A 14,769-nucleotide genomic window follows, 5' to 3' on the forward strand; every position below is an offset into this window, starting at 1 on the left:
ATAAATAAGGACTCTCAGCTTTTCTACAGTGGGGGTGCTGGACAGTGCTGCATGTGGTCCCCTGAGAAGAACTAGGATCAAGTGATGATGGGGAGTTCCACAGAGACCCCACCATGGGTGAGGGCTCCGGCCCAGCGCTCCCGAGCCCCCCCCCACTTACAGGCAAAGGTTCCACACAGGAAGGGCGTGTCCTGTGAGCCCAGAGGCCCAGCTGGGAGGGAACGCAGAGCAGAGCAGCCCCCAATAAGGCTGGGGCCTGGACGCCTGCCCGAGGGCAACAAGCAGAAGCAGCTCGGCCACTGGCCACACTGAGACTCAGCCACCTGCTGAGGTCGGGGTCCAGGATTGGAGCTCCTCCATCAAGGGCTGCTGTGTGGGCCCCACGAGGAGTGCCCAGGGCACCTATTTGCTGCCTCTAGACCTAACACCCCAGGTGACCAATGCCCAGGGCAGACTCCTTGAGCCCCATCCGCACACCCTGGGCCTGGGGGGTCCCCCACCTCTGGGACCATCCACTCGCCCTATAGTTGAAGGGCCAGGCTGGACAGGGGCCACAGCCCTGCTTACCTGCAGAGCTGGCAGAAAGGGGCCAGAGCACCCGCCCAAGGGGCCAGCCCACCCCCCCCAGCACCCACGCCCTCATGGGGGAGAGGCGCCCCGCCCCCCAGGAGGGACAAATGGCTCTTCGGGTGCATTCCCTTTTATTGGCACTCAGGACAGTGGCCACAGCAGAGGGACTCGGCCACCTGGCGCTGACACCAACTCCATTCAGGTGCTCCGTCGTTCTTGTCTGCAAGAGGGAGGAGCTGGTGGAAGCGGGGGACGCACAGAGGGCACTGCCCCCCGTTATCATGTGGTGCTAAGTCCCGATCATGGCCACACCCACCAACCAAGCGGTGTGACGGGGCAAGACGAGGACGTCGCTGTCTGTGTCTGTCAGTGTGAGCCCCGCCCCCCATCGGTCCTCACCGCGTTGGCACCCCCTTCCCGAGCTGGCCGCTCACCTGGCACTAGGCTGCACGCCGCTTCTTCCTCTTACTTTTTTCAGGCTCTGTGAGTAAAAGTTCCAGTTTCCTCTTGGACAGTGAGAGCTTGGGTCCCTTGTCCCTCTCATTCCCAAGTCTGGGTGGTGGCCGTGACACTCTGGCTCTGCTCTGTGCGCGTCTGCCAGTCTCAGGGGGCCCCACGGCAGAGAGGAGGGGCGCGCGGTCTTCCTCCATCATTCTCGAGTCCTCTGGGGACCCAGAGAGCCGGGCCGCCCATGCTCGCGCCTCGGGGCTGCCGGCCTCCGCGGGCTGCATGTCCACGTCGTCGGCCTCCAGGACGGCGGCGCCCCCGCCGGCAGCTCTTGTGGGGAGGTCTGGAGTTCTCGAGGGAGGGTCTTCTAAGTGAAACTCTGGACCGCTGGACTTGTGGCAAGGCTGGTTAGAGGCCACAGCACACGGAGGACAGGGGCAGGCACAGGCGGAATGCCTGGGCCCATCTTCTGAATCGTCATAGGGATCTAAAAACTGACGCCGAAGTGTGAGCTGTTAGCGGTTCCCAGCAGTGGGCCCCACAGGACGCACATTATCTGCTCAGGTTACTTCTTCCGTCACTGATGTTAGTCTGCCTTGCAAACACATCCTTTAAAACAGGGGTCCCCAACCCCCAGGCCACAGAACCGGGGCCGCACGGCAGATGCGCAGCAGAAACCGAGGGAAGCTCCATCTGTATCTGCGGCTGCTCCCCAGCGCTGACATCACTGCCTCAGCTCCCCATGAGATCACCAGGCATGAGATTCTCAAAGGAGCACCGGGCCCTGGTGCCACAAAGGTTGGGGACCACTATTTTAAAATGCATTCGACAAATATCCCATGGCACCCAAAAAGCCTCAGGGTCCACTGGCGCTGGGGGTCCAGCCTGAGCCCTGTCATTTAAAGGGCTCCGGGTACAGGCCTGGCTGGCTCATCCACGCCACCCAGCCCAGCCCCAGCTGTGCGACGCCATTCCCTCCGAACGTCCCCTCCAAGGCACCATGTCCCTGGTAGACAAACTCAGCCCTGTTCTGTTCCCCGAGCAGGCCTGTGCAGACGCCATCGTCCCTCCCACAAGGCAGCCAAAAGACGCTGAAACAAGCACTTAATCCAATCGCTCCGTTTCCAAAGGCCTGTTCTCGGATGCAGGGCAGCCGCCGCCTGACCCCTGACCCCTGACCTCTGACCACGGGCGGCAGGCAGCTCTGGAGCTTCTGGCCATCTAGTAACACCCTCCTCGCCCGGCCTCTGTGCCTGTCACCTTCCCGCCTCAGTGCTCTTGGCCGAGTGGCTCTGCAGTGATGGTACCCACAGAAAGCCTAAGTCCCTGTGGCCAAGCACGGTCCCCTCCCACGCCAAGGCCCATGAGCCGCATCTTCGATCCTCCTTCCAGCGCTGTGTCGAGACGTCCCTCCAAACACGCTAAGACTTGGCCCTGCGAGGCCGGGACTCAAGCGGGTTGACAGACACGGCATGCACCCCGTGTCCCCCTCCTCGCTGGGCGACACACTCAGGGAGGACCCACGGCGGAGTCAGCACAGGGCCCCCCATGGGTAGTGAAAACCCCCGAGAGCACTCGCTTCCTCTTTGGACAGTTGACATATATTCCAAAAAAAAGTAAACATGGAAATAGTTAAACGCCATAATCTATAGGCAACTGTAATTGTTTTAGATTCAGAAAATGGTCGGAACTGTAGAATTCACAAAGCCGGAAGCCACTGTGTGACCCCTCCACACACACGCAGAGCAGTTAGCATCCCCCCAGACGGAGCGCGGGGGTGGGCTGGGACATTTATTCACTCAGTTTGAAGAATGACTTCACGGCTCACACACCTGCTCTTTGATGTTACCTCACGTCTTAAAACCCCTGAGACCAGGTACTAACTACACCTCATCTGATTATTGAGACTGATTTTAATTTTGAGACTCATTTTGAAATTGACTAATTGCAAACTGATGGTCTCCTCAATCTTCCAGGCAAACCACTGATTCTTTCTCTTATTTAAAAAAAAATTTGAAAGAGAAAAAAGAATTTAAACATCAAAGTACATTTTTTTCCCCAAAATCCGGTACCACCACTGTGGAGAAAAGAGTCCACAAAGCAGGCCTGGGACCGCACTCCCTAGAAAGATCTGCTGACAAGGCTGGCCCCTGGGGACCTGGACATGGGGAGGGCTCCTGCCACTCCCTGCCTGAGAGTGGCCACTGGCTCATGCCACAACTTACCTCTCTCCAGATTCCAGCAACAAAGTCCATGTGGCTCTTGCTGTGACTGGCCTGGGGAGAAAAGGCTTAAATAATCCTTTCTGTCGAGGGGGACAGCAGCTTCGTGTTCGAAGGCAAGACAACAAGCGTGCCCACTGCCCACGCCAGCGGTCTCTGCCACACCGGACGCCCGGGGGATGGTGGCCCCGGCAGGTAGGGCGTGACAGAAGCTTCTCCCCGGAGCCTGAGCAGAGGCAGAGGTCTGGTTTGAAGGACTCGAATGCAGACCAAGAGGCCTGCAAACGGGGAAAGCAGAATCAGGAACGCAGCCGGGAGACGGCGCGTGCGGGAGGCAAAGTGACCGTTGACCCTGCACGGGCCCCCGGCCCCTGTTCTGGACCCAAAGCCAGAACACTGTGGACAACACTAGGTCATCCATCCCGACCCCTTTGTTCATGGACCCAGATGTGGCCAGGCCTGGCTCAGGGCTCCCGGGGAGAACCTGGGCTGGCGTCCGAAATCTAGAACGCTCCCCACAGCCCCAGGCTGGCAGGAAAAGCAACTCTTCTGGTTTTTTTCTCGATTGAAAGAAAGACCCCCAAAGGACAGGAATTCAAATCAAACACCTCTAATCTGGGGAAGAGAAAAATGACCTGTAAGGGTGACGCCAGGGACCCCTGAGAACTCTCTCCGTGGGGGCCCAGGGCAGGGGCTTCTGGTCATAAGCACACAGGGCCCCTCCCCCGTCCGGCCGCACCCCAGCGGGAGGGGAAGGCTGCCCGCAGGAAGCACCTTGAAGCGATGGAGTGTGTTCCTCTGCCTCTTCTGGAAGCCGGCCCGGGTGCCCGTCACACTGAATGCCGCCCTGATGCAGCCGGGCCGGCTGTACCTCAGACCAAGCATGGCTCGGGCGGTCCGGCACGGACGTCTCACTTAACTGGACACATCGAGTTCACGGGGACAAAGCACAAGGCAGTGGTTACGGGGGTGGGCGGGGCTGCCCACGTGAGAACAGAACTTCCTGGAGCCATGGACCAGTTCCGTCTGCCCCACAGGCCGCATCTGCCACAGTCAGAGCCGTGCACCCCGAGGGGCGAGCTTTACCGTAAGCGATACCCCAGGAAGACCGATCTAGGGCGTTTTCAAAAATCTTTCTCATTAAAACCCACGGGCAGGTGCTGGCGTTGGCGTGTAGCCCAGATCGATCATCCTGCAGTGGGGGGGCCCTCTGCTCCCAGATGCTGTGTCATCAAAGCCTATAGGAAATGTCACACGTCCACGGACACCGAGAGTTCTAGACCATTACAGTGGGGGGCGGAGCACCACCTAGCTCAAATGTCCTCCCCACTCTGCTTGTTAATGGAGAAGAAATTTTAAGCCCAGGCTGGGGACTGACTCGCTCAAGGTGACAAATTCTGAGAGCCTTTCCTAAGAAGTTTAAAGTTTTTAAAGATAGTTTAAAAAAAAAAAAGCCATAACCTCCCCCGCCCCCAAAGAACAGAGAGAAAATCTACTCTATAAATAAATAAATAGATAAATCTGAGAGAACCAGAGCCTACAAACCTGCTTGGAGTTTCATGTCACTTGCTTTCCTCGAAAGTCCGGAGAAGGCACCGCTGGACCCTGCTGGAAAGGATGTCAATTAGGAGCAGCAACATGAGCCAGGGACTCGCCGTGACAAATTCGGCTTCCCACGCCAGCTCCCTAAAACGCCAGCTCTCAAGCTTGCAAAGCGAAAGCTCAGAGAAATGGGAATGCTACGAGCCAGCCCCAGCCCGAGTGTCCCCACTGTGCCAACACACATCCGCAAGTGAGAAGCCACCCCCTCCTGCTCAAGGCGGAAGTCCTTGACCCCAAAAGGGGACAGCTGGGCCAAGGCCACTGCCTAAGGAGCTGAAAACTCCTGGTTAGCCTCAGGGCCTCGCTTTTCAGGGGACACACGGGAGCAGGAAGCAGGGTGGGCCCGTGAGGTGGATCCTCCAGCTGAGAGGCCCTTCTGCTGTATGTCTGACGTTTTCCTGAAGAGTTTAGGTGTCATCCCCTCTGCCTGAGAGCCACCAAATCTCTCCCTCCAAGCAAGTCCTTCCTGAAGCCCTCACCCCAAGTGCCCACCGCTCGCCAGGCATCCGTCCACGCACACGCGGGCACATGCACGCACACACACGTGTTCACATGCCCCGCACCCATGTCATCCGGTCCAAGGCTCCACCCGTCACCCCCAGTGACCCATTTCCACCTCCCAGCTCCGCACCCCCGAGCCCACTGCCCAGCCTCCTCTGGGGTCTCCAGTAGGTTCTTCCAGCCTCGCTTGTCCACGATCTGCTCTCATGGAGCCGCCACTTCAGCGGGGTGACGCCTGCCTCCTGCGGCTCAGGCTTGAAACGCCTGGCGTTGCCTTCACCCCTCTTTCTTCCAAACCGCACATCTGGCTGATCAGCCAGTGTCGACTCGACCTTCCAAGTATGTCCGGAATTCACTTCTCTCCATTTCCACGGCCTGGCCCCAAGCCCAGCCATTCTCACCTGTCTCCCAACTGCCACCCCTGCCCCGAGCCCTGCCCTCGTCCTCAGCCCCCAGCAGCACTGAGGAAGCGAAGCTGGAACCACGCAGCAGCCCTCAGAGGAGGCCAGAGCCCTGGCTGTGCCCAGAGGCCTCGGCAGACAAGCCCACCCGGCCTCCCCAGAGCACCGGGGTTCCCGAAGGGTTCGGCCGCCCTTGACCAGCATGCGGCTGTCCCCTCACTTCCATCCTGTCCTTGCTCTAAGGCCACCCTCAGTGAGGCCTTCCAAGAGGCCCCTTATTGCACGTCAACCTCCCCCACTCTCGCACTGCCGTCCCACATGCAAGTGCACACGCACACGCACGCACACGCACAAACACGCACACGTGCACACGCGCGCGCACACATTTTCTAACATTCTCCCTATTGTTGTCTGGACTCAAGCCCCATCACCGGGCCTCTGTGCTTCTTTGTCCACAGCTGTGTCCCCACGGCCTGGCATGGCGCTAAGCATGCAGTCAGTGCTCAAAAACTGTTTACTGGGCGCGTGCGTGCATGCGCACGTATTCCAGCTGGGCGCGTGCGTGCATGCGCACGTATTCCAGCTGGGCGCGTGCGTGCATGCGCACGTATTCCAGCTGGGTGCGTGCGTGCATGCGCACGTATTCTAGCTGGGTGCGTGCGTGCATGCGCACGTATTCTAGAGACCTTGCCTCCAATTTGTCCCAAGCCAAATGCATATCCCTCAAGGTGCACCCCTCCTTTCGCAGTCTCCACTGCAGCCACACGGGCTCCACCACCCTCCGAGACCGGAGCCAGAACCAAAAAGGTTCCACTGGAAATCGTATGGCTGGTAGGTCTGGAGCCAGACTTCCAGGGGCCAAACCTCAGGTGCACCACCGACCTGGCTGCGTGGCTGCAGGTGTATAAAGTAGCTTCCCGCAGCCTCGGTTTCCCTGGCGGTACAAGGGGCAAACGACGAGGAGTCAGTGACGTGACACGTGGGGGTCAGCATGCTGCTCTGTACGCTGGTTATTACTTCACTGGCTACTCCGAGACAGACATGTCACTCACACAGCCCTCTCCACGCAGACCACCACCCAAGGGAGTCGGAAGGCTCGAACGGCACTCTGCCACGGGGAGAGTGACATTTAAATCAGAGCGTCACCCTCCACGGAGGTGGCGAGAGTCTGCACGCCACACACAGTGTGTTTCCTATCTGATGGGAGGGTCTTGTCCAAAATCCTCTCAGGAGGCCCTGTGTAGCGGGGTGAATGGCGATCCCCCCAAAATATATGTCCACACCGTCACCCCCAGAACTGTGCCTGTGGCCTTATTCAGAAAGAGTCTTTGCAGATGTGATCGCGTTAAGGATCTCGCGATGAAGTCATCCTGGATTTGGGACGGGCCCTAAGTCCAGTGACAGGTGTCCTGGTTCACAGGAAGGAGATGTGAAGCACGTGGGCACAGCGGGAGGTGGAGGGAACAGAAGGCAGAAACGGGAGTGAGGTGACCACAAGCCAAGGGACACCAGGCGCGGCCGGCAGCCTCCAGAAGCTGGAGAGAGGCCTGGGACAGGTTGTCCCTCAGCCTCCGAGGGAGCCGGCCAGCCCTGCGGAGCGCCAGTGCTGGCAGTCTAGGAAAATGGCACCATCTTAAAGAATTCCGTTCCTTTCGTTTGCACTTTAAAAGAACGAGAGCAGATGGTGTGCTGTTTACTCAGGGAGGAGCAGGAGAGAAGCCAGGCTGGGCGGAGGAACCTGTAGCCACACCTCTAAGCACCAAAGATGGGCGAAGGACCAGGCTAGATACAAAATCATCCTGAATGCAATTTTGGTCACCGGAATGCCAATCATTTAAAGTGACACTATTTTCAACACGTGGGGAGAAATACTAGGACTGGTAGGGAACACAGAGAAAAAGAAAAAAAAGTTAGGGTGGAATGGTATAGGTCCATTTTTTAAAAGGTATTATCCTTCCATGTTATATTTGAGTTTTATAATGCAGTATGAAAGAATATATATCAAACATATATGGAGAGCATCATTATACTATACAAAACAAACAGTCCCAGCCCCACCCCCACCTGAGAAAAGTCATTTTCATAGACTGACCTCACAGGTGTCAGGAAGTCATAACCTGACAACCTGAGGCTTTAAAATGGGAAAGTTAAGGGGCAACAAACCAACTTCTGGCCAGCCTTTGGTTCAGCCCCCTGTCATCTGACTCCCACCCCTGTCATCCTGACTCCACCCACTTCCATCCTGGCTCCACCCCTTCCATCCTGGCTCCACCCCCTTCCATCCTGGTCCCACTCCCCTGCCCATCCATCTCCCAACTTCACGCAGCTGTGGTTATGAAGCAGGAAGATGAAAAGCCCAACGGCAAAACAGAAACGGAAGACGAGAGAGTGCATTCATCTCCTGGCGCCTTCCGGCATCTTTTGCAGGTTAAATGCACCAGATGGGAAAGGATCGATGTGGTAATTTGAAATTTGTTAAAAGTTGAACACTTGGCAAATTTTCCTAATAAAGCTTTATAGTAAAAATTTATTTGAAATAATACAAATTAAAGGCCTGCCAACAAGGCAGGAAGAGGAAAAAGATGATGGGTCAGGACCTTCCCCAAACAGTCTCAAACCCCAGGGACCAGGGTGGCCTCCTGGCTCCAGGGGAGGGAGGGCGTGGCCCGGGCCTGAGAAACAGGATCCCCCTACTTTATCCCCCTACCCCTGGAGCCAAGCCCGGGAGGAGCAGCCCTGGGGAACAAGCCGGCTCCCCAGCCAGAGCCTGTCTGAAGGTTCCTACCTGGTGTCACGGAGTGTCCAGGAGCAGGGGCTGCTAACGAGCGGTGGAGGTGACGTCCAGAGAGCCTGCTGCTGAGGGGAGAGGAGCTGGGAGAGAGACACGTGGCCTAGAGGGAGGAGGAGGGTATCAGCAGATGCAACCCTGTCTGTCCACAAAGACCGGCTTAGCAAATCTACCCTCGAGACCCGGAGAACGGGAGAAAAAAGACCGTGAGCCGCCTTTCTTCTGCAAAGAGAAAACTGTCCAGTTCCCACCCCCATGGGAAGAGGAAATGTGGGGGCAGGAAACCCGGAACAGGGGACCCTAAGCAGACCTCTAAGTCGATGTCAGTGTGCAACTAACTCAATTTTGCATTTCCTCTTTAAAGGGAAAACATTTTAAAAGTTCCCTTAACAACATTCGTCGACTAGCCGACAGTTCCAGTTTAGAACGGACATCCTTTCCTTGCGATCCAATTTGTTCTGGAAGGTTTCTCAAACTCCTCTTCCCCCAGAGTGGTTTCTAGGGGGAACGCGGCCCGAGGAGGCCCCGTCTCGCCTCACCTGGTGTCTGTGAGCTGGCCTCTCCAAAGCTCCTGGGCTCCCAGCAGAATCCATCAGATCACAGAGTTCTACAGCCGAGAAAGAAGAACCCCCTTCAGGCCAGAGGAATCCACAGGACGCATGGGCAAAGGCGGGGAGGAGAGACGGGGGCACGGGCAAAGGCGGGAGGCGTTTCTAATTTTAAAACACTTTTCCTTAGATGAAAACAGGTTAAAATATTTGGGAGAAATACTGTGTAATTTTGCATGCAGATGCTAATTAACCCCAGGTTAATTCTCAGGCATCTTAGAATTCTCCTGTGGTTTTGGGGGGGCCCACACTTCCCAAGCACAGGCTGGATCAGCCCCCAGGCCACCGTCCCTTACCATGGGCAGAGCTGGCCCAGGCTACCCCATGATGGAAGCTGGCTGGGGGGTGCCCCTTCTCAATCCCTCACTCTCCATGCCTGGGGGAAATGTAAGAACCCCCATATCTGTCCCACCTCACACCAGAGTCTCCCCCTGCAGGCTTGACTCCTGGGGGTAAAGATATTTCTCCACTGGGGTCAATAAAGGGGGAGGTTGTGTGGGTCTCAGAGGCGGGGATCTCAGCCCCAGAGGGCGGGTACCATCTTCACTCTGCATGACAGGGACCCCTCATTGGGGCGGGGATGTGGGGGCGGGGGTGGCGGGTGATGTATTCAGTCTGGAAGGGCAGGGAGCCCTCACCCTCTCGGGGGGCACTGTCCTCACTTCCACAGAGCAGGACCCCCCACATGGGATCTGGGCTCTGCAGCCTCCGGCGGGCCCCTTCTTGCTGGAGGAGGCACCACCCGCTCCTCATATCTGGGCTCACGCGGCTTTAACGGAGCCCCGTGGGAACGGCAGCTGCGAGAGCAGGTGGCAGCACCCAGCGCCGGGCAGGCGCACCTGGCCTTGCACCTGGGCACCCACCTGCCGGAGACAGGGTAGGCAGCAGCCTCCCGGCTCCCTGAGAAGCAGCCGCCACCCAGCCTCCGAGGTGGCAAGGCCCTGGGGTGTGAGGGGGACTCCGAGTAGGGGCGTTGTCACTCAAGTTGGGGCCCAGAGTCTGCTCAGGTGAGGCCTGGGGAGATGTTCGTTCAGAGCAGCTGGGGTGGGAACGCAAGGGTCGGGGGCGCAGGGCACAGGCTGTCACCGACCGCGCTTACCTTCTGAATGGCATGTCCATTTTGTGCCCACAGTGACCGTCCCTGAGCCCAGAGGGAAGGTCTCGCGGGCCAGGCCTGTGTGACGTCACAGGGGTCTCCATGGCAACGAAGCACGCGGGTCGGGGAGCCCGGCCCCCGCTCCCGGTGCCGCCCGCGGGTGTCCGCAGCGCGGCGCTGCCCCTCCGGCCGCCCCCGCGTGGGCCCCGGACCCTCCTTCCCGCCCGGCCCGCCCTCCGCCGCGCCCCGCGCCTGGCCGACGGCATAATTTTGCCACAAAACCTTGAGTGACTCCCGGTGCCCTGAGACGACGTCGAGCCTTTTCCCGCGGACAGCGCCCCCTCAGCCCCGCTGATCCCGGAAAGCCCAAGCCCCCTCCCCTCCCACCACCCCGGCTCCGACTTCCGCCGGAAAGGCGCCCCCACCTGCGGCTCAGTGTGGCGCCTCCTCCGGGAAGCCCGCCGGGACCGGCCGCCCGGCCACTTAGCTGCCTGTCGTTCTACGTGGCTCGCTGGACTGTCCTCCTCGGAGCCCAGGGACCCTCAAGCTGCAGCTGCCCTGCGGTGCCCGGCACAGTAGCCGCTCAAAAATCTATTTTAAATAAGTGAGGAAATGAACGGGGGAATTAAAGATGCCACAGATTAGTGTTAGCTGCTCGGCCACTTACTGGTTTTAGTAATTTGTTAAGGCAGGAAGTGTGGATCTTTTTTCCTTTCTTCAAGATTGTTTGGCTCTGCTGGGTCCCTTGCATTTCCGTGTGAATTTTAGAAATGGCTCGTCAATCTCTGAAGAAAAATAAAATGTCCGCTGGGACGTCGGTCACGTCTAATCCGTAGGTCAGTTTGGGAGTATTGCCGTCTTAACAGTACCACACCTTCCGGGGAACGAGCCTGGGGGCTTTTCACTTATTAGGACTTCTTTAATTTTCGTGACGATGTTTTGCAGTTTTTAGAGTGAGCCCTGCATTTCTTTTGTTAAATTTATTTCTAAGTATTTTTCGATGCTGTTGTAGAAATAGAACTGTTTTTCTTAATATTATTTTGGCTTGTTCATTGTTAGTGTATAGAAATTCGATTGACTTTTGAGTATTGATCTTGTACCCTGAAACCACACTGAACTTGTTCTGATAGAGGGTGTGTGTGTGTGTGTGTGTGTGTGTGTGTGTGTGTGTGTGTTCTTACGATTTCCTATATAAGATCATGTCACCTATAAATAGAGATGCCTTTTACCCCTTGCTGTCCAATCAGAATGCCTTCCTTTTATCTCCGCTAAGCATCTTGGCTCGAAGCTCCAGGACAGTGCTACATAGAAGTGTCAAGAATGAACATCCTGCCTCGGCTTTAGCTGTTCATTTAAGCACAGTCCCAAGTACCCTGAGTATGTCTGAGTCACAAAGAGGTGTGAAGGCACCGATGAAGTACTTACGTTTGTTCATTTAAGCACAGTCCCAAGTACCCTGAGTATGTCTGAGTCACAAAGAGGTGTGAAGGCACCGATGAAGTACTTACGTTTGAAATGACGGGGTGAAATCGGAAGGTGGTTCAGAAAGCCTGGGGGAGCGGGGGAGGGAGGCTGCGTGGGATGTGCTTCCATCCACTCGACTTTGTTAAAAGTGGGTAGACAAGTTATCAATTCTTTTTCATTCTGATTTGTTAGGGTTTTTTTTCTTTTTTTTATTAAATCCGGAATTTAAAAAAACAACAGTGCTGCTTTTTGGACCACACTTCCAGCTCTAGAACATTCATTGCTTAAGTATCGAGGACTTAAGGTACTGTCATAAGATGATGTGTGTTCCAAGCAGACGTACACTTGGCAGCTGGCTTGGCCTGGCATCACGGAATCTTTGTTCAGATTTCGATGGTGCTATTAATATTCCATGACTCACTAAAAGCCCCACCTCCTGGATATTCTTCCCAGGGGGGAGACGCGATGTCCCTTCCCATAGAAATCTGTAATCACACTTCCAGATCCGTAAGGCTTAGAAAAGGGATCACAGCTTCCTCCATTATACGGAATGATTTAAACAAACGGCCATCGCCACGGGAAGGGGGAAAATGTCAGTTCTAGATACCAGGTATTCAAAGCCACACATCTGTACCAGGTGCACCAGGCTTTCGGTGAGCGAACGCCACACTCCCTCCTTCACGGGCACACAGGCAGCAGCGAGGCAGGGTGACAAGCCACCAACGAGACGTGGAAACGTGGCAGGACAGCTGTGAGAAATACCACCGAGAAAGGGAGAGGCCTCGCGTGAGGAGAGGCTGGCAGGGCTTTTCTGAAGAAAGTGACGTAAACCGAGGCCGGATAGAGGGTTCGGCCCGCCCCCGGGGGCCTGAGACCACCCTGGGCCCGTTATGGCTTAACGGGTAGGTTTCTGTTTGGAAATGACAAAGTTCTGGAAACAGAGGTGATGGCTGCTGCCGATGCCACTGAGCCGTACACTTACAACGAGAAGTTGTCTGTTGTGTCCATTCAGGAACAGAGGGCGGGCCTGGCGGAGGAGGCCTGGTGCGCCAGGGCCTCCGGGGAGGAGCTTCTGCCGACTGCGCTCCGGGCCTGGCCACCTCAGGCTGGACGGGAGGCGAACCAGGTTTTGGAGATCTCCGAAACGAAAGTTAAAAAAGGAGAAGAAATTAGAGACTGTAAGTTAAAGTGTTTGTGAACCGAAGTGCTTAGGCGAATTCATTCACAAATATTTGAGAGCCTTCCACATGCCAGACATGTTTTAAGCATTTGGGACACGTAAGTGAACGAAGCAGACCACGTGTCTGCATTCCCGCAGCGCAGGCCCAGTCCCATGGGCTCTTCCGAAAGCCCCGCCTCTGGGGACACAGCCGAGCCTCTGATGTCAGTCCCAGGCCGAGGTGCAGGATGGAGGCCCGGGCCTGCGCCCTCCAGTGGGCCTCCTGTGGTCCAGGTGGCCCTGTGCTGTCCCCCATCAGGTGAGAAGGGGTGGGCTGGAATGGAGTAAGGGGCCACCGAGCAGGATGATCAGGAGGTTTTCACGGAATGTGATGGTGGAGTGACCAATTCACCTTGACCCCACTATTTTGAAGAGGCCACAGGCTCGGGCATGGGCCTCCCCACCAGGGGAGTGGCGAGTGGCCTTGGGTCCAGGCCTGAGGCCGTGGCTCACTGCTAACGTTCACGGTGCCCAGTTACTGATTTCTACCCCCCGGCTTTGTCTTGTCACTCAGACCGTCCATGGGACCCTTCCCAAGGCAGAACTGTCTGGGCTCTCCAGCCTGGTGAAGCTCTCTCCCTTGTCCTGTCCTGGGGAGGCTCCCCACTCCATGTCAAGAATCACCCCTTTCTAGCAGCTTCCCCAAACCCTGCCCACCTGCTTGCTCTGTCCTCACGCCTCAGAGGGGGACTTTACCACCTTGATTGTGGCCGCCATCGCTTAGCTCCGCCCTGCTGGCCTTCCTCAGTGACGTTTTTTCTGAATGTGACCCACCAAACCGTACTGGGCTGGGTCTTAGTGGGCGTTCAATAAAAACTTGACGAATACATGATTGGTGGGAATCACTAAAAGTTCAGAGGACCGAGAGATGGTTTGGGCAGACGTAGTCCAGGAAAACTTCCCGGAGGCGGTGAGGCTTAGACTGGGGCTTTGCAGGAGGTCACAGTGCAGGATAGCAGTATTGGTGGGAGAAGTGAGACTAAGGTGACCTCGCAGGACACAGGGGGGAAGGTATCACCTAGCAGGTGAAATCTTTGGAGGTGACAGCTGTCAGTTTTTGAGGACTCGTTAAACGCCGGCACCTAAGCCCACTCACCCTGGGAAAGGCAGGACGGCTCTCTCTACGGCAGGATCGCTGACTTACAAATGAGGTGCCTCCTACAGCTGTGCTTTGCTTTGCTTTGCTATTTAGGTGTGACACCGTTCACATCGCTCATTTTAAGCCCGATGGATTTTAATAAACATCCACGCGGTGCAGTCGTCCCCCTTCCCCTCTGCAGTCAATCCCACCATGACCCCCACCCCCGGGTGGCCCACTTCTCCGCTTCCTGTTGTGTTGCCTTTTCTAAAATTTTATGAAAATGAAATCGTGTAATGTGTAGCTTTTCCGTGTCTGGCTTTTTTTCACTTAGCATAATGCTTCTGAGGAGAATCCACATCTTAACGATGTTGAGCCTTGCGATACCTAGATACTTCAGCAATGTTTGTGTCTTGCAAAGCCTTTTGTAAGACTGTGCTATTGTAAATTTTTAGATTTAATGATTGTTGCGAACGTAAATTGGTTTTTGTATATTGATCCATCCTCAGATCTTGCTAAATTCACCTGTTCTCATGCTGTTTGTAGATTCCTTCCATGCTGGTTGTCTATAAGGACAGCCACATAATGTTAGCGAAGTTGATCTTTTCTCAGTCCATATTTCTCTCTTTTTAGTGTTCATTACTTTTTTTGGCAGGACGCAGTTACGAAGGGTGCAAAGCCACAGTGGGTTTTGAAGCAGGCGAGGGGCTCCCTGGTGGTGTCTGCGGTGGCTAAGTGCCAGCATTGTGTGTCATCTGCGGTGGATAAGTGCT

At 56.1% G+C, this 14,769-nt stretch overlaps 1 protein-coding gene across 1 annotated transcript; it reads right to left on the reverse strand.

Moving 5' to 3' along the window:
• Nucleotides 1–275: 275 nt before the first annotated feature.
• LOC120619785 (translation initiation factor IF-2-like) lies at nucleotides 276–13,635 on the reverse strand. Its single transcript, XM_039884363.1, has 9 exons — nucleotides 13,615–13,635; nucleotides 10,518–10,734; nucleotides 10,239–10,313; nucleotides 9,071–9,138; nucleotides 8,529–8,634; nucleotides 4,785–4,847; nucleotides 3,243–3,293; nucleotides 1,005–1,511; nucleotides 276–790 (listed from the first exon to the last, which is right to left on the reverse strand). Exons 1-8 carry the CDS (start codon nucleotides 13,633–13,635, stop codon nucleotides 1,495–1,497), a joined length of 618 nt encoding a protein of 205 aa, XP_039740297.1. The 3' UTR covers nucleotides 276–790; nucleotides 1,005–1,494.
• Nucleotides 13,636–14,769: the final 1,134 nt, after the last annotated feature.

Source organism: Pteropus medius, unplaced genomic scaffold (assembly GCF_902729225.1).
Source record: "Pteropus medius unplaced genomic scaffold, Ma_sr-lr_union100, whole genome shotgun sequence".
In the NCBI taxonomy this organism is placed as follows: Eukaryota; Metazoa; Chordata; class Mammalia; order Chiroptera; family Pteropodidae; genus Pteropus; species Pteropus medius.